This window comes from Venturia canescens, chromosome 4, assembly GCF_019457755.1.
Source record: "Venturia canescens isolate UGA chromosome 4, ASM1945775v1, whole genome shotgun sequence".
NCBI lineage: Eukaryota > Metazoa > Arthropoda > Insecta > Hymenoptera > Ichneumonidae > Venturia > Venturia canescens.
The window spans coordinates 12,899,920-12,923,496 of NC_057424.1; the positions used below are offsets into that span (position 1 = coordinate 12,899,920).

Here is a 23,577-nt window from a genome sequence, read left to right on the forward strand (position 1 = left end):
AAAACAACGACGAGCATTAAAAACTTGGTCAAACATCTATAAAGTTTGTAAATTCGGGTAATGCTCGAAAAAAATCTCACTGCAGTTCAATGCTCAATGGTAACAATTACAATCATCATAATGACCATTATTACCATTATGAAGAGTGCGCTTTGGCACGTTTATGTGAAAGATTTTCCTCCAGCATGTCTAACGAGTGTGTTTTTGTTGTTGTTTTTTCAAAAACTAACAGAACTGTGGCGGATCGGACTCAAGCGGGTCTAGTCGAACATCACCGGTGCCTTCCACCTCCCACATCACAACTAAGGTCACTGCAACCGCTAATATTAAGGTCGAAGTCCATACTCCATTAACCAGTAAGTATTGATTACATCTGTAATGGTTAACGATGAATTGTGTTGATGAAAGGAAAGGTCGTTGAAATGAGGATCTCTGCGCGAGACTCTATAAAAAGAGAAGAATAGAGAGCAAAAATCTCATGTCGATGCACGAATTGTTGTAGGTGGAGTTGATCGCGGTGAAAAATGCAGACACTCGAGTTCCGGTAGCCGAAGGAGCACGCGCTGCAGTACGAACGTTAATACGAGCGAGTCTTCCGGTTCAAGCTCTGAGCCGGATAATGACTGCAACAGCGGGAAGCGCTGACAAACGTAAAGACTCCAAATATCGAGAAGATCGACAGCTGCTGCTCAAGTACCACGCGAAGCAAGATAACACACAGAAAGGCTGACTAGTTTTAATATTTTTCGTCATAAATTCTTATCGAGCGCGATGGCAGAGGGGAAAAAGGTTCCATTGTTTGTTTTCTCTTTGTACATCGAGATTTTCCGAGCTTTTCATAGAGTAACGAAGAAAATATTTCTATTAGAAACATCTTTTTCGTTGTAAATGTTTTATTCGTTATTCATTATGTTGACGCGTGACATTTTTAAAAACATTGGCTGAATTATCTCATTATTTATATTACGATTGAAAAACCTCCAATCAAAGTACTTATGCGAAAATAATGCACGCATCAATGAAAATTAGAAAACCGTATATCACTGGGCGGCCCGAATAACGCGAAAAATGAACATTTTCACGGAAACAAAATATGAAAAACATTTTTTTCTTCCTATTTGACAACTTATCTACCGATTATTTTATTGGCATATGTAAAAGAAGCATGAGAAAAAAGGGGAAAAAACAATTGTAAATAGAAACATTCTTATTCTTATTTTTATTATTAATATTAATATCATTATTTTCATGATTATTATTAAACGCGGAGAGGTGCAAAACTAGTTCAATTCGTTACCAAGTGCAGTATCGGCTTTGTAAACGTTGAGAAGCCTATAATGTGGTTCGTTAGTCATGTAAGCATATCAAATAATTCACGATGAAAGAGATTTTTTTCATCAAAATGTACACCGCGAAACGGGCATCTCGCTTCATACGTGTTTTCATGGAATCACAAACGTCAAAAATCATTCGGATTCTTGTACCGCGTACACGTTTAATCAAAAATCAAAGTACCGGTTGACGGGATTATTATTATTATTATTATTATTATTATTATTATTATTATTATTATTATTATTATTATTATTATTAAATATATACAATTTGTTTTCTTGTTTTCACAGCATGTGAAAAATTTTATTCGAGGACACAAGAGGGAATTTCAAGTCGAATTTATGACTACGATACGAAATGTGAGCTCTATTATTTATTCTGAAGTCACCGAATAACGTGAGCAATTTTGCATATTGTTCGAGCGTAATGAATCTCATCTTTATTTATTATTTATTTTTTTCACTTTAAAACCTTCCTCCTCCAACCCCCCTCCCCATTCTCCCATATTTCATATTCCAAGTATTTAAAAACAAACGATGTCTTTGTACAATGTCTATTTCCACACTTGGTGACTTGTAAAAAAAAGTAACAACAACAACAACAAAACGAACAAAAGAAATACAATTAATACTCAATTATTTATGTCGCCGTATACATATTGATATTTTTATATGAAACGAAACAAACTGCTACTTAATTTAAATGACATAAGTTTTACGATAAGTCGAATGATACTTTAATGTAAAAAGCTGTAATATATTTATAAAGGCGTATATAAACAATGCACTGCGAGTGTCGTACGATTAATTACGAACAAATTGTTTCGGTACTGTATTGAAATAATGTACAATGAGGAAAAGTATTTTTTATGCAAAGTCATTTTGTATACACAATGGTAATAGTCGTAAGATTGCGTTATTTAAACAAAGATTTGTCCTATTATATCTATAAATATATATGTACGTATGCGTATATGCGTATGTATTTATGGATATAAATATACATTAAATATTTATACATTTATATATCTATATATAATTATATATACCTCTTAGTCTCCCTATAATTCTGTATAAAGTGCGTTCTTTGAGTTAAGATGAAAATAGTCAATATACCTCCAGTATGCGCGTTGAAGTAGAACCATTAATATCCTAATCAATTCATCATTGAAGGTAAACTATTTTTTATTCAATGCGGAAAGGTAATACGAATAAAACAAATATTATATTTGTAACGTATAAACACGCATTTTTTTTTGTACATAATATACTCACACTGTACTGCATATTTTAAACATTTTTCGCACAATTATTTCATCTGGTCCATCCCCAATTTATTATTTTCATACAGACTGTGTACTTGATGTGCACAGTTTTTTCAGAAGTCATGAAAAAATCAATTTTAGTGTACAATTTTTTTTTTTCTCATTCAACATCATAAATTTCAATTTGGGAACTCAAGTGCTGGACGTCACACGAGTATCAGCTCGTTGATACCGAATTTCACCACCAGATGTCATGGCTCCGCTCTTCTTAAATTCCCAATATATATAGATGGTGATGAGGAACGTTTCAAAACTGTCAGCGTAGACGACTTGACGACTCGAATTTGAATTTTTGAAGGTTACTTAATTCCGATCGTTTGTAAGCCAATGTTAGAATAAATAAATCATTTGTTGGGTGAATCTCGTCTTTGGGGAATGAAAATATTTCGTTTCGGATGCTTTGCGAGTTCAAATCTAAGTGAATTGATCAAGCCACTTTGGAAATCGAGCTTCGGGCCCGATCTTTTTACTTTCTTGCACCTAAGAACGTTCAAAATTCATTTGAAAATCGTAGTTCAATTGATTAAAAAATTCGTTGAAAAAGTTTAACCATAGAGAATTCCCCGGGGCTTTTAATTCGAAAATAATATTAAAGATTTTTTAAAAAATATCTTTCACTTCATCATCTCCTTCCTTATTACCATCAATTAAAAGTGTCGATACACTAGTCCAACTCGAAACAAAGAGATTCGAAAAAATTTTCACAAGAGCCTCAAGTTTATCGTCCCTTTTATGCCAACAGCTTTTTATTCGGGATCTAATCGATGCGGAATCGTTGATCAGCGACGAGAATATACCATATACGAAACGGATTTGTGAGGAAAATAAAAGAAAATCAGTTTTATTCAATGGATACTTTATTTGGAACCCAAAAACTGCTGTATTAGTAGATCATGCACTCTGGTGTAAGCCCTTAATACGAGTACAAGACTTTTACATATCAGAATAAATAAATAAGCTCAGAAGAAAAAATCATTGACAGTCGCGTTCCACTCCTCCATGCGCTCCTTATCGCTTAAGCCACTCGGTGCTTCCGATTTTCCCATTATTTCAGTGAGTTCTTCGATCACTTGATCCTCATCAGTCCGAGGCAAATTTTCAGTGTTATCTTCACTCTCCGATTCAGAAGGATTATCAGATTCGGAATCTGATTCTGCGGTTTCGTTGTGTTTCATCATCCCTGAAGGAGCTTGCTGAGAAGTATCGAGTTCTCGTCGATTTGCATATAATCTTCTTAAATATTCTTCACATTCATCAAACGTTTGTTTGAAAGTTTTAGCGTATCTAATCAACTTAGACCTTGGTATAGTGGAGCCAATTTCTTTGAGAATCATCACGTCGTATGGTGACTCATGAAACGCTCGTGAGTAATCTTTTTTCAGCAAATCTCTCACCAGAGTGGGTATTGTGAATTTTTCAATATTCTCTGGATTCGGTGACTCGTTTCTGAGAATGATAAATGTATCTGAGAATCCGGCGATGACACGAGCGAATTGATCGATCATGCCGCATTTTAAAATCGATCGAACTAGGAGCTTCGCTTCCAATTCTGCTGAATGGCTCACAAGTAAAATCGGCTTCGACAACGACTGGAGTTCTTCGAGAAAGTTTGTCAAAGCAGTCAATAGCGATACAAACGGCAGTTTCTTATCGTTGTAGAATACTTCCCTGTCTCGCGACTCCAACCCATAATTTTGGAACAAAAACATCGATGTAGTTTTATTTGAAGGCTTGATCCAATAAATAAGTGGTTCGCTCCCAAATGAAACTACGAGTTTTAAGATTTCTTCTTCCTTCTCGTGACCCGCAGATATCATATGAAAGTACGCTATTTCCAGTTCCCGATTATTCGAACTCATTTTGGCTATCGCAACTCCTGCAGCAAATGATTTATTACAATTTAGATATTCTCCAGGTTCATACGAATTTTTAAGTTGTTCATTATTTGCTTAAGGTAGTTGTGTATGTACACGTTCTACGAGCTAAAAGTTTGGGCCGCAACGCACGATAAAATGCAATGCTTAAACGGTGCTGCCGCCTACACGGTTTTGTCAAAGCTTGTACACTCTGCCTGTCCTGCGCAATCACGCCCGCGAATAGGTCCTCTACACAACAGAAAGTGGCGCAGTAATCGTGGCGACAAAGCCATTCCCGAAAGCCAGTGTTTCCCGAAATCTTATTTTTTATTCGTCACGAAAGAAGTTAAAAAGTGTTCAAATGGCAATTCGATCGAGTAAGGTGGTCGAACAGTCGAGAAAAAAGCTTTCATATTTTTTAGTATTGCGCCTATCAGTTCGCCGTACCGTACACTGTTGCCACGTCGTCACGTCTGGTCATGCGCCCGCACATATAAAATTAACACGGTTCATCAGTCGATATCTCCGAAACTAGAGGGTCAAAAATGCCCATTTTTTTAAATATTAATCTCGCAACACTGCCGAATACACGACTGATTTTATTTTAAAGTCATAAAACCCGTTTAGCGTCGGCAATAAAAAATGTAAATAAAGTGCTATTCAGTTACGTGTCAGGCATCGCGTACAAAATGACCCATTTTTAATCGCGAATATCTCGTATAAACGAAATGATGAATCGATTTGAAATTTTGACAATCGGTCCATCAAGGCTATTATTCCACCATATTTAAATTCCAGCTGGTATTTGTGATTTCAAAAAAGTACAGAACTACCTTAATTTTAATGGATATTGCCATAGTTACCTTACACGCCTTCGGTATTAGTATATCTGAACGCTGAAGCTCCGAATAGCTTTTCTTCTCGTAAGGTCCTTTGCTGCGCTTCCTTACTCCCTTAATTTATATTGAATTTTTAAATAAAATATCACAAGAGTTGACAGAATTGTTTCACTGATGCTTATCCGAACGTCAGTTACCGCGTACGTATGAAGCAGAAATAATGTCGTAACTTGAGCTCAGTTAATTGCTAAATAGTCTTATGGGTTGCTTAATCTGCATAATAAGTTTAAACGTGCAGTTTATAATAGAAACATTATCGAAAGATAAAATTTTCTGCGACGTATATTTTGTGGGTTGAATTCAATCAGAATTTTTTTTTCGATAACTCGAGAGTCGACTTTTTCGCGTAAAAATTCAAGGACGTCGAATCAGATCGCTTGTGTCAACTTCTTCCTTGTTAACATCGCATTAAAAAGAGAAGGAAAGCGGAACAAGGGGAAGAGCAGATGGTTGAGGGTTCGTAGCGTGAGGCATGGAGAAGTTGACTTATGGGAACGCGAGTATATAGACGAGACACGTGGGAATAGGAACGGTAAGAGCGATTCGCGTATCATATCTTGCAGTGAACATAAAAAAAAAAAATATTTTTTGTATTCGAAAAGCAGGTTAGACAGCTTTCAATGTCATTATTCTGTCTTAGATTTTCAACGAGCAAAACTTATTCAACAACACGTGCGAGACCGTTATATTAGAAACTGAATCATATCTATTTTTGGAACGAACATACGAACAGAAGAATTATCAATTTTTTGGTCTTTTGTTATTCTGTTCGATAGCGGTGTTATAACGTATTATTCCAGTTTCCTTTGACCGTAGCAGGCCACAGAGATTATTTTTAAATAATTCGATATGTTGTGGAAAATTCGATATGACGATTCACCCGGGTTTTAAGACGAATCCATTGTTCCGAATATTTTTGATCGGAAACAAACTTCCCATTTTGTAGGGCTTATCTAAAATGTGCAAAGTTTTGTTATTCTTGCAAGCTATAAATATATGGCTTGCAAACATCAAGTATTTTTCCATATTATTTTTACATGTATCCAAAAATTTTAAATCAATATTATATACCGTTTTTGTCGTTTTTCATAGAATAAAAATCAATAAATTATGTTTGGAATTGAAAAAAATGTGAATAAGATGAGCCATGATTCAAGTTTTTATATACGAAGAAAATATACTATTCAAAAATTAATTTTCCTTCACGTTCATATATCTGGATTTTTATTATTAGGTGGTAACTTTTTATCAGGTAATGTTATACCGGTTCGAGAGGGTTCTCCCACTTTTATTTTACTGTCATAACATATAAAGGAGTATCCGACAAACGCTGTAATTATTTTATTTATCACCTACAAACGATGTCGCAACTATAACTATGTGCAAGTCATCGACCATCGAAAATAAAATCGTTAGTTAATTTGACGCGCGTGTGTTCATTTTTCATATTTTAACGATCGACTCAGGCAGACCCATTAGTGAACATTTGATTTTTTTTGTTCCAAGTTTCATTCACTATTTGGACTCATAAAAGATTGGAAGTACCTAGAACAAATCTAAGTTAGTTAATTGCAATGAGCTGCTGCAGACCCACAATTCCATTGCATTACAGAGTTTGCCTTCCTTTTCTTCCTCAATACTATCCTGTCCGTGTCGCTCTGTGGGTACATAAGTTGAACGCAAAATAGCGCTATTAACGCTGTCAGCGTCCAAGTAGAATTGGCGTTGTAAACGCTACAAGTGTTTAGATGGATGCGTTTAGAATTGTGTTCTCAACGCTCCCGACTGCTCCCGACGTTCAAGTGGTTGAACGCATCCACAGAGAAAATCGTCTGTTATCTCTGTTATCGTACTACTGCTTGTTTCGCTGTTTTCACTTTTCGATGAATCCAGTGTTATTTTGTCGAGTGTAATTTTAAAAGAACAAATCACTTGTTGGTTCCGCCATTTTGTAATCGCACCAAGTCGGATATGAAGATGACGTGAACGCAACCAGCGTCACCGCGTTCACTTCAAATCGAACACGTTTTAGCGTTATTAGCGTTATTAACGCTATTAACGCTGTCAGCGTCCATGCGTCCAAGTATAGAATGTACCCTGCGTCGTAGTTGGAAAGCTCAAAGCTCCCTTGTTTTCCTAAAAAATTGTTATCATCCGCGCATCAAGCCTCCAGTTTCGTTTCGTGGTCGTAAAATAAATTAAAACTATAAGGACCTCTTTTCTTATTGATGCTCACTCTTTATACCTACCAAAAGAGCCCACGTAATATTTTCGTAATAAAAGTATATCAGTAGTGAGGAACAAATAGACGTACGGTTCCAAGAGTGATTAAAGTTATTATCGAGAAACAATGCCAAAACGCGAAATTTGTAGGTTATAAACGTTGTTCCGGATGGCATTAACGTCCATGGTGTCAACTCCATCGAAACTGACCACGAGTCAGTTCAAATGTCTCGTCAAGTGTGCAAATCGAAACAAGTACCGCGAATTTTTCAACATCGCAACCAGCCGTTTCGGAACGTCGTGAAAAACGTCGTATGGACATCCTCTGAGGTTTCATGCGTCGAGGGTGGTATCGTAAATCCACAGATTCCAACATATTGCAATTTCAGCCAAAATACAACTGACAGTTCTAATAACCATTTGAATATTCAGAAAAAAAAAGATGATCGCAAACTTCAAAATAATGTGGACGATACAACAAAGATTTCGGACACTACGGTTCTCTCTGAAGATGCCAAAGGAGAAAGACCGCTATTAGAAAAAAATACTTCCAGCACGGTTGATGATATTGAAAAATGGCTGAAAACGCGAACAGAGTCAGTTTCCAGCATAGAACTAGATGCAATGAAATCCGTTGTCGAAGCAGAGACCGAAGAGGATCGAAGTACCGGCGTAGATGGTTATCTTGCTGATGATTTACCTCATGCTTTCCTTGGCAAGGCTCCTGATGGTTTGTCCATTGACATTGATCTTTCTGACAAAAAATTGAATCTCGACTATGATCCGTTGCTCAGAGAACTTCAGAGCCACAAACTGTTGGAAGTTTGTGAGAAAAATGATGATTTCATAATGCCAGAATTCAGGCTCGATCATCTTGATCCTCTAGTTCTTTCGCCTCATGATATGATGGTTGCTGGTGAAATTTTGCCCTCCGCTAGTCATCAATCTGGTTCACCTGTCTCTACACACCTAGAGAATAATCTTAAGACTAGTGATGCAAGAACGAACAATGAAAATTCCGAGTACTCGGAAACGGAAGAACTTGTTGACAAACCTATACAGGTAGATTACAATCTGTCTGAAGATCTCGAAGAATTAGGTGAAGCAGAAAACAATGATAACTCGATGAGCCATCAAGAAATAGTATCTCCAAATGGACAAATATTGCAGCCGAAAGCCGTTCAAATCTTTGATGAGACTCAAAGCTTCGATAATATAGAAAAAGGAAAAGCGAAATCAGAATCAAGAGTGATGAAACAAAAGAGAAAAATAAGACCGAAACCAGTGGAAAATCAAATTACTTTCTTAGGAGAACCATGCCATATCGATGGAAAAGATAGTGTTATGGCTGTGGTTGCTATATCTACCGATAAAATTTCAAACATGACACAAATTGTGATAAATACTGGTATGGATGAACAGATTTACCAAGGAAAAACATCCGAACTTATCGAAGCAACTGGCAATTTTCCTAGAATTTCAAAACTGGATATGGAAAACAGCGAATTGACAATAAGAGACAGACCTCATGAAAGAATGGTTTCTAAAGCACTCGAGGAACTTGGAATTACCGACGAATCTTTGGAACCAGCTTTGATTCATGAAAGTGGCAGAACTTGGCTGTGTCCTTGGGACGAATGCAATCGAGAATTCTGCAAATTGCATGCTCTTAAAACTCACTTACTTGCCCATTTTGGTGTACGACCTTTCAAGGTAAGGTAAAATTAGATAACAAAGTAAAACAACTTTCTCAGGATATTCATATTGCTACCAGAATTATTAAAAAACCAGTATAAATGAGAATCGTCAAAAATTCAACATGATAAAGTTTTTTTCTTGCAAATTTGTCCGTATTCATTCATATGCATTCTTATAAATAAGTCCAGCAATTCAAAACAATTATCACATTATTTGTTATCACATGGAAAATAATGTGAAATAAATAGAAATGCCATGCTAGAAATGTTCGTCAGATGACTGTTTTTCCATACTTGAGAGATAATGAAAACGACATAACGACTTTGTTTTGTTCTTCCAGTGCGACTACGAAGGTTGTACATGGGCTTTCCATTCGGAATTCAAGTTGAAGCGTCATAAAGAAACGCATTTGAAACGTAAGAACTTTGTGTGCGATGTGCCCGGTTGCAATCGTCGTTTTACAACAATCTACAATCTTTGGAGTCATGAAAAACTGCACACACGACCAAATCGAATAGTATGTCAGGTACCAGATTGTCAAGAAAAATTTCAGACGAAACGCGCGCTGGAATTGCACATGAAAAATCACGATCAGAGTCACGCTCCGTACATGTGCAACCATGAGGGTTGTGGCAAGCGTTATTATACGAGCAACGCATTAACGTCGCATCAAAGATGTCACAATTACAAAGAGATTGACGTTAGATGTTCGTGGCCGGGTTGTGGAAAGTTGTTCGACAAACCTTGTCGTTTAAAGGCACACGTGAGGTCGCATACTGGAAGTAAGCCTTACACCTGTACTTATCAGGATTGCCCATGGGCATTTCCCTCTTCGAGTAAGCTCAAAAGACATCAGAAAAAGCACACGAACGAGAGAAAATTCGTATGTAACATCGAAGGTTGTGGCAAAGCATTTATGCGCTCGGAACATCTTAAAGAGCATTTATTGACTCACGCCGGAGGTGGATATTTTCAATGTTACATGTGCGATGCACATTTCTCAGCGAAAAGCAGTTTATACGTACATATAAAGAAGCATCAGATAAAAGAAGCTGTAAATACGATCACCGAAAACGTCCCAAAAGATTCTAAGCAACGAGTCAATGATGCTGAAGAGCCGGGAGAAAATTGCAGCATGCAAACCGTCGTTGTCAATGACGTGACTGATCCTGCCATCGACGGAAAAGAGCTCGAAAATACAAATTATTTACAAACAGAGAGCATTGACGTGTCTGAGAGATCGGTAAAAAAAGAACACAAGGATTTTTCGTATAGTTGTGGCATGGAGGGATGTGGAAAATCATTCAAAACATTATCGAACCTTGCGAATCACATGATAGCGAACCACGAAAGCTCGATTATCGAAGATTACGAGTCACCGATCGGAGTCGTCGCTCCTTCCGAGACTTCCGATCTTGATTATATTCTTTACGCGACTCCCGGTGCTAATTCAAAAGGTCTGTGTCGAACTATGTTGCTCGAATCTTGTGATGCCATTATTATGAACGAATCACCGAAAAACGTAGAGTGTTTACCGGAACCCGAACCACCGCCTCTTCATTCTGCGTCCTCTTCTCTCCCACCTTCTCCTCCCGCTGCGTCTTCCGTCGAGGAAAATTCAAGACTATCCGAAAGTTCCTATCGCGTCACTGGAGAAAAACAAAAGTTAGATCAACAAATACGCGTTAGGAAAACTTGCCAAGGCTCCGCAAGAACTGGACTAACCTGCGAAGATGTTTGGAAATTGAAGGGTAAAACGAACGTCACGGAAACGACGAATGTCGGGGCTACTGATGTCGTTCTCGGCGAAGCCAATCTCAACGAAGCTCTGTTGCTCACAGAAGAATTACCCTCAATGTTTTATCAAGACGACATTGTAGGAACCGAGTGCCAAATTTTGTTACTCGACGGTGGAAATTCGGAAAATGCTATTGATTTACGTGGCCTCGAGTAAAATGGATTTATCAAGAGACTCGATGACTCTCATTGAAGCTTCTATTGTTGAAATTCAACAAAAATTCCACCCTCATTGATCGATATAACAAACAACAAGATTGCAAAGTTTTTCACGCTGATTTTGGCTGTGGATTCTCCCGAATAAAGGAGACTCTAAAATAAGTATGACTAAATTTCAGACACTGAATCCGCAGAGATACTGTGATGAATTTTTTTTTTTTTAAAAAAAAGAGGGTTTTCATAGCATTTCGATGATGCAAACTTCACTTCAGCATCGTAGCACATGACAAATTTCTTTTTTACCCTCGGAGAAAGTTGATTTTTATAAAAGTGAATCGCTAAGCAGTAGAGTTCATTTCAGAATAATAATCAAATTTATATCCTGCTGGCGTAAAAAAAAAAATATCATGAGACCGAAATATAATGTATAACCAGGTTGTTGAAATTTTAACGCTAAGATAGAATTTTTTTTATATACTTAACTGTGATCACATGATACATCATCTTTTTCACCCATCGCTTTATTTTTCTCAGTCTAAAGAATTCATCTGTAAGAAGTTCATGGTTACTTTGAATCGTTATTTTTTATTAATAAAAAAAACGTTGATATTTTTGCATAACAACGAGTCACCTTATTCACACATCCTTCCAAATTCATTTTATTATAATTCCTTAAAAATTAATTTTTGTTCTTCTTTTTTGTTTTTAATTCCAGCAATTGTACCGTTACGATAATACGGGGCTGGTTCAGCGTTGGGCAAAATGAATTATCTATAATTCGTAGATTCGTTTGGAAGAAAATAATCACGGATCTAAAGTGGCAGACTATTTTGCCGTACGCAACTAACGGTATCGACTTTTTCAGAATTTATCATAAAATATCTTATGCAAAATATTTCCGCAGACCCTAAATACTCGCCGAACCAATGTTATATATTGAAAAGACACCTGAACGAATACGCCGATGGTCTGTGATAACAAATGCACATTCTCTCTCTCTCTCTCTCTCTCTCTCTCTCTCTCTCTCTCTATCGATGTCTTACTCTGAATCACAAATACTATTTTCGAATGAATACCAAATAATCGTCTCCGCGATCATCACGCTCGCCGCGGCAACACTCGCAATACTTCTATGGCCGTAATGTATATGCGAATTTTTTACATTAATTCAAATTTATATGTTCATGATTAATATAATAATAATAAATTTTTAATTAATAAAATTATGAGACGATCACAAATAACTTATGGAAAATAAACGTGTAAAAACAATCGAGAACTTAAAATCGAATTAAAACAGTCCATTATCATTCCCGAATGAAATTTAAACTCACATACGCGATACTTTTTTTTAGGAAATACGTGAGCATGATGGAACTTATTGTTAAGAAAAATGCTTCTCTCAAAACTTTTCGTTGTTTCAGTACGAGTTCCTTTCCGAAAATTCTTACACTCATACGATTTCAACGCTTTTCATCGTTTGCTCATTCGTAGGATTGGGGATCGGTTCATGGGAATATTTTTCACTCGATCGTCCGGAACTCCGTTCTCGCATCGTCGTAATAAGACACAAGAGGCAGTGAACTATAATGACAAAAGTTAAACCACCTATTGACACTGACAAAGCTATACCAGGCTTTTCCCAATTGAGAACTTTGTAGATGTATGTATAGCCTCGTTTGTCACTTCCACCGGCGCTATAATATATAACAGTGAATATTATATAAGTTGTCACTATCGCTAAAGACCACCAAAAGTTTCGCAGCCTGACAGGAATGTTCATTACGCATAAATCAACTAACATAAGTACGCTGTTTACTACATGAAGCATTATGTTTAAAGCATCTACATGATGAATCTTTGGATTGTGGACCGTGCACCAATAAGCAGCTGAAACTCCTATGGCTATACTACAAGTCGAAGTGTACAAAAAGTAGTACAACTTTTCTATTTTTCCTAATGTCATATTAGCAGGATCAAAGTCAACTGTAGACTGCGATTTCCATCTTCTCAACACCAACCAGAAAGCCAAGCTGGCTTGTGCCGTTCCCAATGCGAGATCCCAATTTGTTAGATATATAGGCCACTTGTGATGATTCCCCAATGGTTCGACACTTCCACACTCGAATATTGAGCACACGACTATTGTCAGCCATGCTAGTAATATCATACAACGATAAATCAGGTACCAGCTGCGTACATGATCTTGACATTTTGGTTCCGAAAAGACTCTCGCATGTGGAGTTTCCGGCTTTGCTTGCAGCCATGCTCTTGCCACTTTCCGACACCAAATTTTGTTTACCATTGCACGACGACCTGTAATTAGATAGAACATGTTATTATTAAATTGTTCTTGTTGATCAAAACAACATAATAAGCAATCAGATACTATTTGAAATTTACTCTCCTAACACATGGACAAAGATTAGTCAACATTTGTGAAAAATAAAATTTCCGGTTGGCCAATGCATTGATGGAATTCAATAGTAATTTTATTTTAGACCATTCTTATATACATGATTATCCGATACTTATAAGAATGTTCACTATGTATTCTCATATAATTGACTACTCACATGAGTTTTCATTTGCATGAGAAATTGAAATGAAAAAATTCATGAAAAGGTAGTACGGAGAAGTTACCAAATTAAAAAAAATCCAACCTCACTTTATCGATATTCATCAATATAAATTTTTACAATGAATTGAAATCCATATTCGACGAAAGGAATTTTGCAGAATTTTAAAACAATAAGCTTGAAAATTACGGATTCGAAATTGTGGATTTTGATAAAAGATTTTACCTAAAAAATACTGAATGATACTTTACTACGGTTATGTTAGTACAGACTTCATAAAGAATCTCGTGATGCCGATGCAAACGTAATTACTTTTTTCTTTCGGTAATAAAAATCATTGCTGTTGTACGCTCGCGAGAATAGTTGAGTATATTTTGAGAGGCCTTACTTGTGCATGATTGTAGAATAAACGAAAGCAAGCATTTCAAAGACGGCGGTTTCTTCCTCGAGGTAACAACCATTATGAACGCATATAATTTTCGGAAAATTATCTCTATTTGTTTAGGTTTTTATGACATGGACGTATCACTTAAAAAAGTAGTTTTATACGTGATTTCTCGTGCGCGCGTGTTTTTTTGACGGTAACTGGCGATCAGCTGATCCCAGACTCCGTATCGGTGTCGGTGGCATTTATCACGCTGGAACGTTTGTCGTCTGCTCATTTTTGCTGACGAATGTACAATTTCCGGCATGAATTTTTTCATATAGTGAATCGGCAAATTCAATGAGAAAAAAGTGACAATGGGCAATCCATCCAAATGAAAATTTCATTGTCTCATTGGTGAAGTTTTAATGATAAATTCAGATCGGCTTTACCCATTAATTTCGTGTTGATACGAAATGGAAAATGATTCTAATTTTTTAATTTAATTTAAGACACTTTGACGGTAACAACGATCGCCCTTTTATCGATAATTTTCGATAAAAATTCCGTGTTACAAATTTTCAAATGAAATTCTCGAGTAGTATTGCACGAAGCAAACTTTGAAGTTAGTTTCAACTACCAAAATGGCTCACTTCTAAGCAACTTTGAGAATCGTATCTCGTATCCAGGAGTTTTTACTTACGAAATAAAACTGATTTTACTGACGCAACATTTCCGAAGCTGCACCCAAAACTGATTGTTTTTTATTTTTATTTTACTTCGAATTTGGCTCTCGTTTTACCTCTCGAACGTTGGATAATCGTGTAGCTGATTTTTTTCGAGGCTTGCGTGCACTTGTTACGAAACTCGACAGCCCGTTATAGATCATTTGAGCACCATCAAGCGCGACCCATTAATAAAATCCGGCAAAGGGGCTCCTCTCGTCCATGCTCGTCGCAAAATTACAATTCCACTGGTTATTGGAGCTAAACCTGAACAATATCGAAAACGCACCGGCGAAACGCAGCGCTCATTCTCGTGAATGATTTTATCGTCGATTCAAAGTACAGATAACGCGACGTATTTCCTGCGAAAATGACTCGTGCGAGTTACGGTGGGGATAAGTAAATAGAAAAGGCCGGGCAAAACGGAGCACTTAAGGACATATTGTGTTTTACTAAAGTTTCAAAAGCTCCGTTCGTTTCTTACCCTTAAGGTAGTTCTGTAAGTACACGTACGAGCTTGGGCGCAGCGCACAACGGAATGCGCCCGTTCCTCGTCACATAAAATTAACACGGTCCATCGGTCGATATCTCCGAAACTGGATGGTCAAAAATTTCCATTTTCTAAAATATTAATCCCACAATAGTACCGAATACACGACTGGTATTAATTTTAAATCGCAAGTCCGTTTAACGTCGGCAATAAAAAATGTAAACAAAGTGCTATCCAGTGACCTGTCAGCTACAGACATCGCGCACAAAATGACCCATTTTTAATCGCTAATATCTCGAAAACTAAATGGTGAATCGATTTGAAATTTTGACAGTCGGACCATCAAGCCTGTTATTACACGATATTTAAATTTCAGTCGGTTCTTAAGATTCAACAAAAGTACAGAACTACCTTAACACTCGAGGAGTGTACGATTAGTGAGGCGTTATTTTGTTATTTTTCGACAAAAAATTCGGGCCAAAATGGGGTTACTCGAAAAATTAAGAATTTTTTATTTTTTTATGAATTTCATTTATTTGTGAAACATCGATGATCACCTTCAGGGGCAAAGCGTAGTAGCGAGTGAAATATTGTTTCAAGTTAAACTCACTTTATCGACCTCGTTTAAAAAAAAAAAATCATTAATTGCCCCGAATTTGTTATCAATTTCGACAGAAATATATGAAAAATTGAAAAAATTAAGAAATAAAAATCTCGACTCTTCGTGTTTTTCACGTTTTTTTCTTCACATTTTTCAAAACCTCGCTGAACCAATTGGACGAAAAAAAAGGAAAAAAAAGTTTCACTATGATTCGGAGCTCTCGAGAGGTGAGTTTTGAAGAAAAGAATGGATCGAATGCACTCATTCACGAGGCAATTGCCGTGAGCGATGAAATATCGAGGATACATGAAAGATTCGAAAAAGTCTGATCGCGCGTGGAGTAAAATTCGAAAAAAGATTAAACTGGATTAAAAAATTGAAAAAATAGTATTTTCCGGACGGGAAAGTAAATAAAATCTGTTTCGAGTCCTAGAAGAAACACGCTTCGGTGTTGGAGCACATGACCTGAACTGATTGACCTTAATGGCCTGACACAGAGGTTCGCACGGAGCATCACGACGAGAAAAGAGAATGCTTGGATGTATCTGTATAAGTACGTACACGTAAATATATATAAAGACGTGAACGTAAAGTTGGCGCGTCGAGCAAGCTCGTCGAGAGTTTATCAGAGGTCGCGGTCGCGGCCGGTCAATCAGTCAATACTAATTCAACGTTAATTTATTACAATCTTGCCCTATTATTATTATCATTCGGTCGCGTGAAACAGCCAGGTGACGCTGCCCCTGACAATACCTCGGCAAATCCATTGATTTTATATCTTTCGACATGACCGCTTGCTGCAGCCCTTGGAATATATATATTTGAGATAAAAAATGCGAGATGTTGTCGACACGTTCAAACATTTTAGTCAACGCTTCCGCCGAAAGGACGAAAAAGTTTTTACTCCGAAACGAAACTCTGGTGGAACGATTGTGATTTCGTATCCCACAAAAGGCCAATCAGCAATGAAATTTATAAAAAATGTATTTTTTATAAACTCTGAATAAAAATGATGAAAAAATTGTATAAAAATGTTGTCTGTTGTATGAAACGAAAGGTAGAAAACAGCGAGAATGCTGTCGGAAAGTATCAATAATCAACGCGAGGTAAAAACAATAACGACGACCCTCAACTCTGGCTCGAAGGATGAATGAACGATTTGAATATCGGCGGTAAAAAATGAAATTGCATTTGTACAAAACAATGTATAAAATTGTCTGTTTCGCTCAGCTCGTCACCGAGCACCCGTAGAAACGTCAGTGTCGCACATCGCCAGGCGATAAAATCAGCGGTGTGGACGTAGTTTGACGAAAAAAGCGAGTATTTTGAGGGGAAAAGATGCCCGACGAAGATTAGACGTTTGCGAAGTGCGTGTGACAATGCGGACATTCGATTCGTTGCTTTTTCCTTGTTTCTTTTTACTACTAAATTTATGGAATTTTTACCATTGCAAATGTAAACTGAAATTGCTACGTACAAGAAGCACGTGTCCCAGCTTTTTCCAATAAGCCTAACTTCTTTTTCACGCCTCAGGAAACTCACGAATAACTTGAAAGAACATTTTTTTAACTAGAATATCATGCACAACTTGTCGGTATTTAATTGGATAATACTCGTGTCTCCGGATAGTACCGAGCGTAGTCTAACACGTTGAAACACTACAACTTCCTTCACGTAATGCAATACGAACTCAAAGATCCATTATAACTATGCAGAGACACCTATGAAGCTCCATAAATGAGTTCTGCTACTTGAGACTCGGAAAAAACAAACGAAATTAGGACCGAATGAGGAAAGCAATCAATTCCAATCGCAATCATCAATATCCTTCGGTCGAGTTTAAGTTAAAGAATTATTTTCGGCACGAAAGTTAAGGTAGATCATTCCCGAAGAATCGTATTTTATGGGTGTCTAAATTGGACCGATTTTCACTTCCTAATTAAAGATATAATCACTTTTAATTAATGCCAGAGTTGTTAATTCGAAATTGTAAATACATTTTGTCAATTCATCTTTTGGCGAATGAAATTACAAGTTATTAATCAATCGGGGATCCATCACTGACCGAACTCCAAATTTCATTCGTCCCTGGCTAAAATACTATAGTTTTTTGCAACAACAAAACGTCGAAATAAGCAAATATGAGGTTATGCGAGTGCTCATTGCCAATTTCGTTCAATCTTTAAGGAGGAACATCAGCTTGAGAAAAGTGGCGATAGCTTAATGAAACTTTTAGAATACATTTTTGAATATATTTTCTATAGCTAGCCTCTCTAATTTTTAATCCATTTCATTCAGGCATTTTTTAGTAAATCATTTTTTCCAAACTTCGAATATTTAACACCTACGCATAGGAAGTAACTCCGCATCCTTTCATACTCAAAAACAAATAAAAAATGGCGATAGTTTAGAAAAAAAAGTACTATTCCACAGTTTGAACTCTAAAGAACATGTGTGCAAAATTCGAGGTCGTTTAATTCTATGCCATTTTTTTATACATCACATAAATTCCACTCAAAAATGACGTATTTTTGGGGGTTAATCCCGTATAAATAAAGCAAACAGGGTTTACATAACCTAGATAATTTATATAAAAACAATGAAATTCGTATTTACGTAACCTCACTTTACGTGAAGCTGATGTTCCTCCTTAACGTAATATATTTTTGTTACTAGCAAGACAATCGTCTCGAATTTTTTTCCCAAACCTTCATTAAATACTTCATTGTTATTGTGTACGTTTTTCATAAACTTCGTAGGAAGCGTTCGTTCGTTGTATGGAAATATAAACGATTTTTTACCCATAGTCCCTAAAACCCTGTGTATTTTTTCTTCATATTTAAACGCCACATTTATCTCAATAACCAATAAGACGAACCCTTTAAAATTTGAAACGCGTGTGAGTCTACTACCCATTTAAACTGTGTAAATTTCACGACTTTTTCACGAAGAAAATCGTTTGGTGCATGAGCTACCTTAATAACCATTAACTTACCGGCGAACCCGATACGACTATGTACCATTGAATTATTCATTAATTTCCAATTTCAAAAGAGGCACACGAGGTGTGCCATGCGAATGGTTGAAATGTCGAATTTCATGAGCGTCCAGATACGAGAGTTCATTTACATCGATCGAGAATCGCTTGTCAGTTGGAAAAGTTTCAAATATTTTGATGGAATTAGAAGAAGCTTGTATAGCACGAAAAAAGTGAAGAAGCGCCACACGATCGTCCGTGTGACCTCGCAAGTGCCCTACACGTTTATACGCGCTTAGTTTTAGTTGACAGTCGGAAAGACCTTACTGCGGCAATTGATGACCCGACGCTCGGCCAAGCTCGCCTTTATTTTTCCGCACTCGTCGAAATAATAGATACACGCATAGAACACGACGAGTGACTGCTTGAATGTCGAGCCCACTCGTAATTATTTACGAATGGCGTGGTTCCGAGTTGAGTCGAATGACAGGCCAATTTACACGATGTCTTTCTTATGTTTTACTATAATCTTTTTTCCTAAGCTCTCTCCAATCGATTCTCCAACAATAACTCACGGCAATGTTTTCGTACTTTCGCGTCGATTCAATATTTCATTTGATAACATATTTTCAAGTTCTACGGTACGCACCTTTTACAATGACTTTGTGGATAAATGTTGGATGAAAAATTCTCGTACATGCAAGCATGACAGTTACTTTCCAACAACGATAATCATATCAATATTTTTATGCGAATCGTGTAAAGGAACTTTTAAATTCGACTTATTAGTCAGCTATGAAAAGTGCTTATCGAGATTACTAAACGCTCATTTAAAACTTATCGCGATATCACAATGGCTGTCTTTAACAGAAAAAAAAAACAAGTGTTTGAAAAAAATACTCATCGCAAGGTGTGTTATTTTCATAGTTAATATGCATGAATAACTGAGGTGCAAATAAATGATATAAATAAATGAAACACACCACAGAAGGAAGACGATGAATTATCCAAAAAAACTAAATCCGATTGTTGCTCGTAGGGAAAAAATCCGTTTTCTTTAGCGAACACTCCTTTATCGCTATCCTTGCTGACAATATCGTAATTTGATGGACTCTGACGTCCAGGCATCAGCGACCTGGCGGACGGACACTCTGTGACTGCCGGCCGGTGGTTCGAAAACCGCATGGACATAGCTGTAGAAGGTGGCCACGGTTCTCTCCTCTTCGTTGAAAAATCAATATCAATCCATATTACCGGCTCCCCTTCTTTATGGTCCTCGTCTCTCCCCGCTCTCTCTCTCTCTCTCTCTCTCCCTTTACCCTTAATAACGAGCCACCTTGTTCCATGCAGTCGCACGGCTCATCGTTGCCAACAATTTTAACGGTCTCGTGACCCGCGTGGGTCGAAAAATTGTTCACCAAAGTTCTCGCACTGGAGGTTACAGCGGAGACACATTTCGGCCGCTCGGCTCAACACTCGCGGGCTTTATCTTCCCTTGTAATTATTTATTTTTATTTGTTTCTTCGCAGTCTTCGCTCGAGCTGAATCGAGTTTATGTTGACGTGGGCAGATGCTCCTTCGATCAATTCGACACCGATTTGATGTGCGTGTTAGGACACCGTCTGCGCGTCTCACAGCTCGTACATCCCATTCAATAGGTTTAGAGGCACTAAAAATCTATTTGTTCACGGCTGCTGCAGCTTGCAATTGAATCATAAAGCTACGACATTCCATGTGCCATCGTGTTCTTTAACGCTCCCTTTCATCGTCACACTTCCGGTTTTCGCATCACTCTTTTTTACGAAAAACTCAATTGATCAACCGGTTCGTGTAACATTAGGTCGAAATAATCACTCTACATTTATGATTCTAAATGGGGAACGGGTAGAGCACGCGAAGGTAATTTGACGCGATAAAGTTGTCTCTTGGAAGTACAGTAACACATCGGAAGCTCGGTAAACGCGTAAAAAATGTTGGAGCTCCGATATTTTCAAAAAGCCTTCGTTACGAAGCTTGCTTCGAATTCGTTGGACCAAAGCTCTATACGATTTCGCTTTCCTCCATGCCCAGTGCTTACGAGTATGAAATAATCCGAAAATCTTCTTCGTTGGAATCGAAAAAATGAGTTTTCACGCTCGCGGTATCCCTTCGTCGATATTCACCGTGAGATTGTCCAACTGCAATTTTAATCGGACGAATTTTCATCAATTTATGCGATATACTTTCACAAAACACTCGATTACAAAACCGAAATTGGATGACTTTCCATTTTGTGCACACTCGTCGTTCAGGTGACACTTGAACGACCGTACCCTCCATCCACCGGATTGATAATACTGCGCCGAGAAATTGCAGCGGTTCAATTGACTTAAACACGTGGAAAAATATTCTCGGGAAGAAATTGGACTGACCGTTTGTCATACTCGACGCGTCGCATTACTGATAACTCTATGCTGATTAGCGCTTTTATTCTCAGGCGCATCGAGTGCATTATTTTTTCCTTTTTGTTTCGCATGTGCAGTTCTTACACACGCATCGAAATGTGCTTAGGTCAGCCCCGGTGCTTGCATTCAAATCTATATAGCTGAAATAATTTAAAATTCAAACTTGTGTGTTGAAAAATCTTCTAAACCAATTTTCACAGCAAATTGAACGATTAAACGAATTTTCCTGTAAGTGATGTTTCATTGTGATTGTATATAGCGCCTCTTCCGAAAGATCTTTATGCAGTACCCCTGCTCGCGTCTAGAAAAACACAGTTTAAAGTTTAAGCCAATTTTTTATTTCTAATCAATGAAATTGAGGTGGTCCACTTGGTATGAAAATTTTCTGAATCAGTGTTGCTGCGGCATACTTTTATCAAGAAGAAATACATTTTTGGTTAATATTTACAACACTTACTTTTGCTTTTTACTCTCCACATTCTTAAAATCCATCGTAACGTAATGTTTTATCAATACTACACGTTGCCAAAAGTTTTGGGACCTTTTTCATTGATGACAATACAGAGAAGAAACCGAAATTTCATTCGGATTTTTTTCAAAATTTTTTTTTCTAGTTTTTGTACCTTCCCCCTCCTTAAAATGAGCCCCCATTTCACTTTTTATTGATAATAATGTTGAAAAAATGTGTTGAGAAGCATTTTTAGCAAAAGTATTTTGGTGACATGGATTTCGTTGACATTGAGGAATTGAAAAACGCCAAGAATTCGCATTATCGTGAGCTCGATAATCAACACAATCGTCGAATTAACGAAAAGTCGAAAAATCCGAAAGTTTGCGAATCCTCAAATGAAACGAGGACAAATGTTTCGTGCATTTTTTTTCATAAAAATTCTTCGAATTATCATATTTTATTGAGCGAGGGCGAGAAAAATCTTTAATCACACGTTCGATTATTCGTTGCAGAGTTGGAACACGGAAGTGCCCGAAGACTCTCCGATGGTCGAATGATCTGACGCGGAGATGAAAGAGCACGAGATGGAGGGAGCGCGAGAAAGAGACAGCAAAGTCCGAGTGGGAGATGCACGGTTTTATAAATATATATCGCACGACGTGCATCGGTATAGTTGTAAAGTCGAACAGCGTCGTAAATTTTATATCTAAATCGGGCGCATCGCGTTATTGTTTCGGTACTATTTTGACGAACAATTAATTTTTCGGGCCCGTTTTTGTTGTCTCGTCGACTTATTTGATTTTCGAGGTGTCAATTCTGGCGCGGTTTTTACCGGGCGAACGAAAATTGTGTTAATTTCATGCAGTTCATTACGCAAATGGAAATTATTTGAAAAATGGAAAAATATTCGTGGACTGCTCCGCTTTGTCGGAACGTTGGCATGAAACGACGCGACACACGCGTCCTCCCGTAATTCTGATTCGCGACTAATTCTCTTCGTATTTTCAAACAAAAGTAAAAAGTTGGCGGGATATAAAGGGAATGGTGTAACACGTGACGCGAGGAGAAATCTGTACAACAACGTCGAAACAAAAGAAGAAAGTTAAGAGAAAAAATGCGATTGGATTTTTTGTCTCCACTCAACAAGAGCGATTCCAGGCTCGTTACGTTCGTCCCTTTCTGAAAATGTGTTTTGTTCTCTCGCGACGACGGTACGAGAGAAGCGAGTCGGGTGGATGGTCGGGACCCACCCGTGTACCAAAAATAATCGAGGAAGTCTCGCTCGTCGAAAGCCAAGAGAAGCTCGAGCGCGTAAACGTGGACGGGAAACGAGAGAGAGAGAGAGAGAGAGAGAGAGAGAGCGAGAGGAGAGGGAGAAAAGTTCTCTCTCGGCGTCGACCGGCCTTTTCACGCGGTGTGCTTTCTCCTGGCACAATTTCTCTCTCTCTCGAGGTTGCACACGCGAGTTTAACGCGCGAGATAAGAGCCCACGAGGGTGAACGTGAGCTATCGATAATCGCCATGTCTCTCGATACAGTTCCATCTTGAAAGGAATAAAAAAAGCTTGGCCCTCCTCTCTAGACATTGACGAAAAGAAAATCGCCGACGAAGCCACTTGAATGTGTTCGCCAGATCGAATTTCAATAAGTTCTATA

At 37.6% G+C, this 23,577-nt stretch overlaps 4 protein-coding genes across 8 annotated transcripts in view; 2 read left to right on the plus strand and 2 right to left on the minus strand.

The window, feature by feature from the left end:
- ptc (protein patched) overlaps positions 1 to 3,631 on the plus strand; it is a 38,197-nt gene extending 34,566 nt beyond the window's left edge. Inside the window, exons 10-11 of one of the 3 annotated variants that reach the window (XM_043416671.1) lie at positions 233 to 356; positions 500 to 3,631. In XM_043416671.1, coding sequence (XP_043272606.1) covers positions 233 to 356; positions 500 to 645 — 270 coding nt within the window. In that variant the 3' untranslated portion in view covers positions 646 to 3,631. The remainder of the gene's footprint in view (positions 1 to 232; positions 357 to 499) is intronic. The other 2 variants (XM_043416673.1, XM_043416674.1) reach the window with 2 other exon arrangements.
- LOC122409263 (uncharacterized) lies at positions 3,499 to 5,577 on the minus strand. Its single transcript, XM_043416675.1, has 2 exons — positions 5,379 to 5,577; positions 3,499 to 4,535 (listed from the first exon to the last, which is right to left on the minus strand). The coding sequence occupies exon 2, from the start codon at positions 4,516 to 4,518 to the stop codon at positions 3,619 to 3,621; it is 900 nt and encodes a 299-aa protein (XP_043272610.1). The 5' UTR covers positions 4,519 to 4,535; positions 5,379 to 5,577; the 3' UTR covers positions 3,499 to 3,618.
- A 1,630-nt stretch (positions 5,578 to 7,207) lies between these two features.
- Positions 7,208 to 11,509, plus strand: LOC122410020 (uncharacterized). Its single transcript, XM_043417997.1, has 2 exons — positions 7,208 to 9,350; positions 9,676 to 11,509. The coding sequence occupies exons 1-2, from the start codon at positions 7,863 to 7,865 to the stop codon at positions 11,287 to 11,289; spliced, it is 3,102 nt and encodes a 1,033-aa protein (XP_043273932.1). The 5' UTR covers positions 7,208 to 7,862; the 3' UTR covers positions 11,290 to 11,509.
- Positions 11,510 to 11,856: 347 nt separating this feature from the next.
- Positions 11,857 to 21,537, minus strand: LOC122410022 (protein rolling stone-like). Of its 3 annotated transcripts, XM_043418002.1 has the most exons (3): positions 20,011 to 21,537; positions 13,313 to 13,607; positions 11,857 to 12,988 (listed from the first exon to the last, which is right to left on the minus strand). In XM_043418002.1, the coding sequence occupies exons 1-3, from the start codon at positions 20,216 to 20,218 to the stop codon at positions 12,745 to 12,747; spliced, it is 747 nt and encodes a 248-aa protein (XP_043273937.1). In that variant the 5' UTR covers positions 20,219 to 21,537; the 3' UTR covers positions 11,857 to 12,744. The 3 variants fall into 3 exon arrangements, with proteins under 3 accessions (XP_043273937.1, XP_043273935.1, XP_043273936.1); XM_043418000.1 differs by having other exon boundaries at positions 11,857 to 13,607; positions 20,011 to 21,493; XM_043418001.1 differs by lacking the exon at positions 20,011 to 21,537 and adding an exon at positions 14,259 to 14,607 and having other exon boundaries at positions 11,857 to 13,607.
- Positions 21,538 to 23,577: the final 2,040 nt, after the last annotated feature.

Coding starts and splice junctions, on each gene's coding strand:
- LOC122410022 (XM_043418000.1), bottom strand. CDS start 20,218: ATGTCCATGCGGTTTTCGAACCACCGGCCGGCAGTCACAGAGTGTCCG. Junction 13,608..20,010: donor TTCATCGTCTTCCTTCTGTG/GTGTGTTTCATT, acceptor ATCTAATTACAG/GTCGTCGTGCAATGGTAAAC.
- LOC122410020 (XM_043417997.1), top strand. CDS start 7,863: ATGTCTCGTCAAGTGTGCAAATCGAAACAAGTACCGCGAATTTTTCAA. Junction 9,351..9,675: donor TTGGTGTACGACCTTTCAAG/GTAAGGTAAAAT, acceptor TTGTTCTTCCAG/TGCGACTACGAAGGTTGTAC.
- LOC122409263 (XM_043416675.1), bottom strand. CDS start 4,518: ATGAGTTCGAATAATCGGGAACTGGAAATAGCGTACTTTCATATGATA.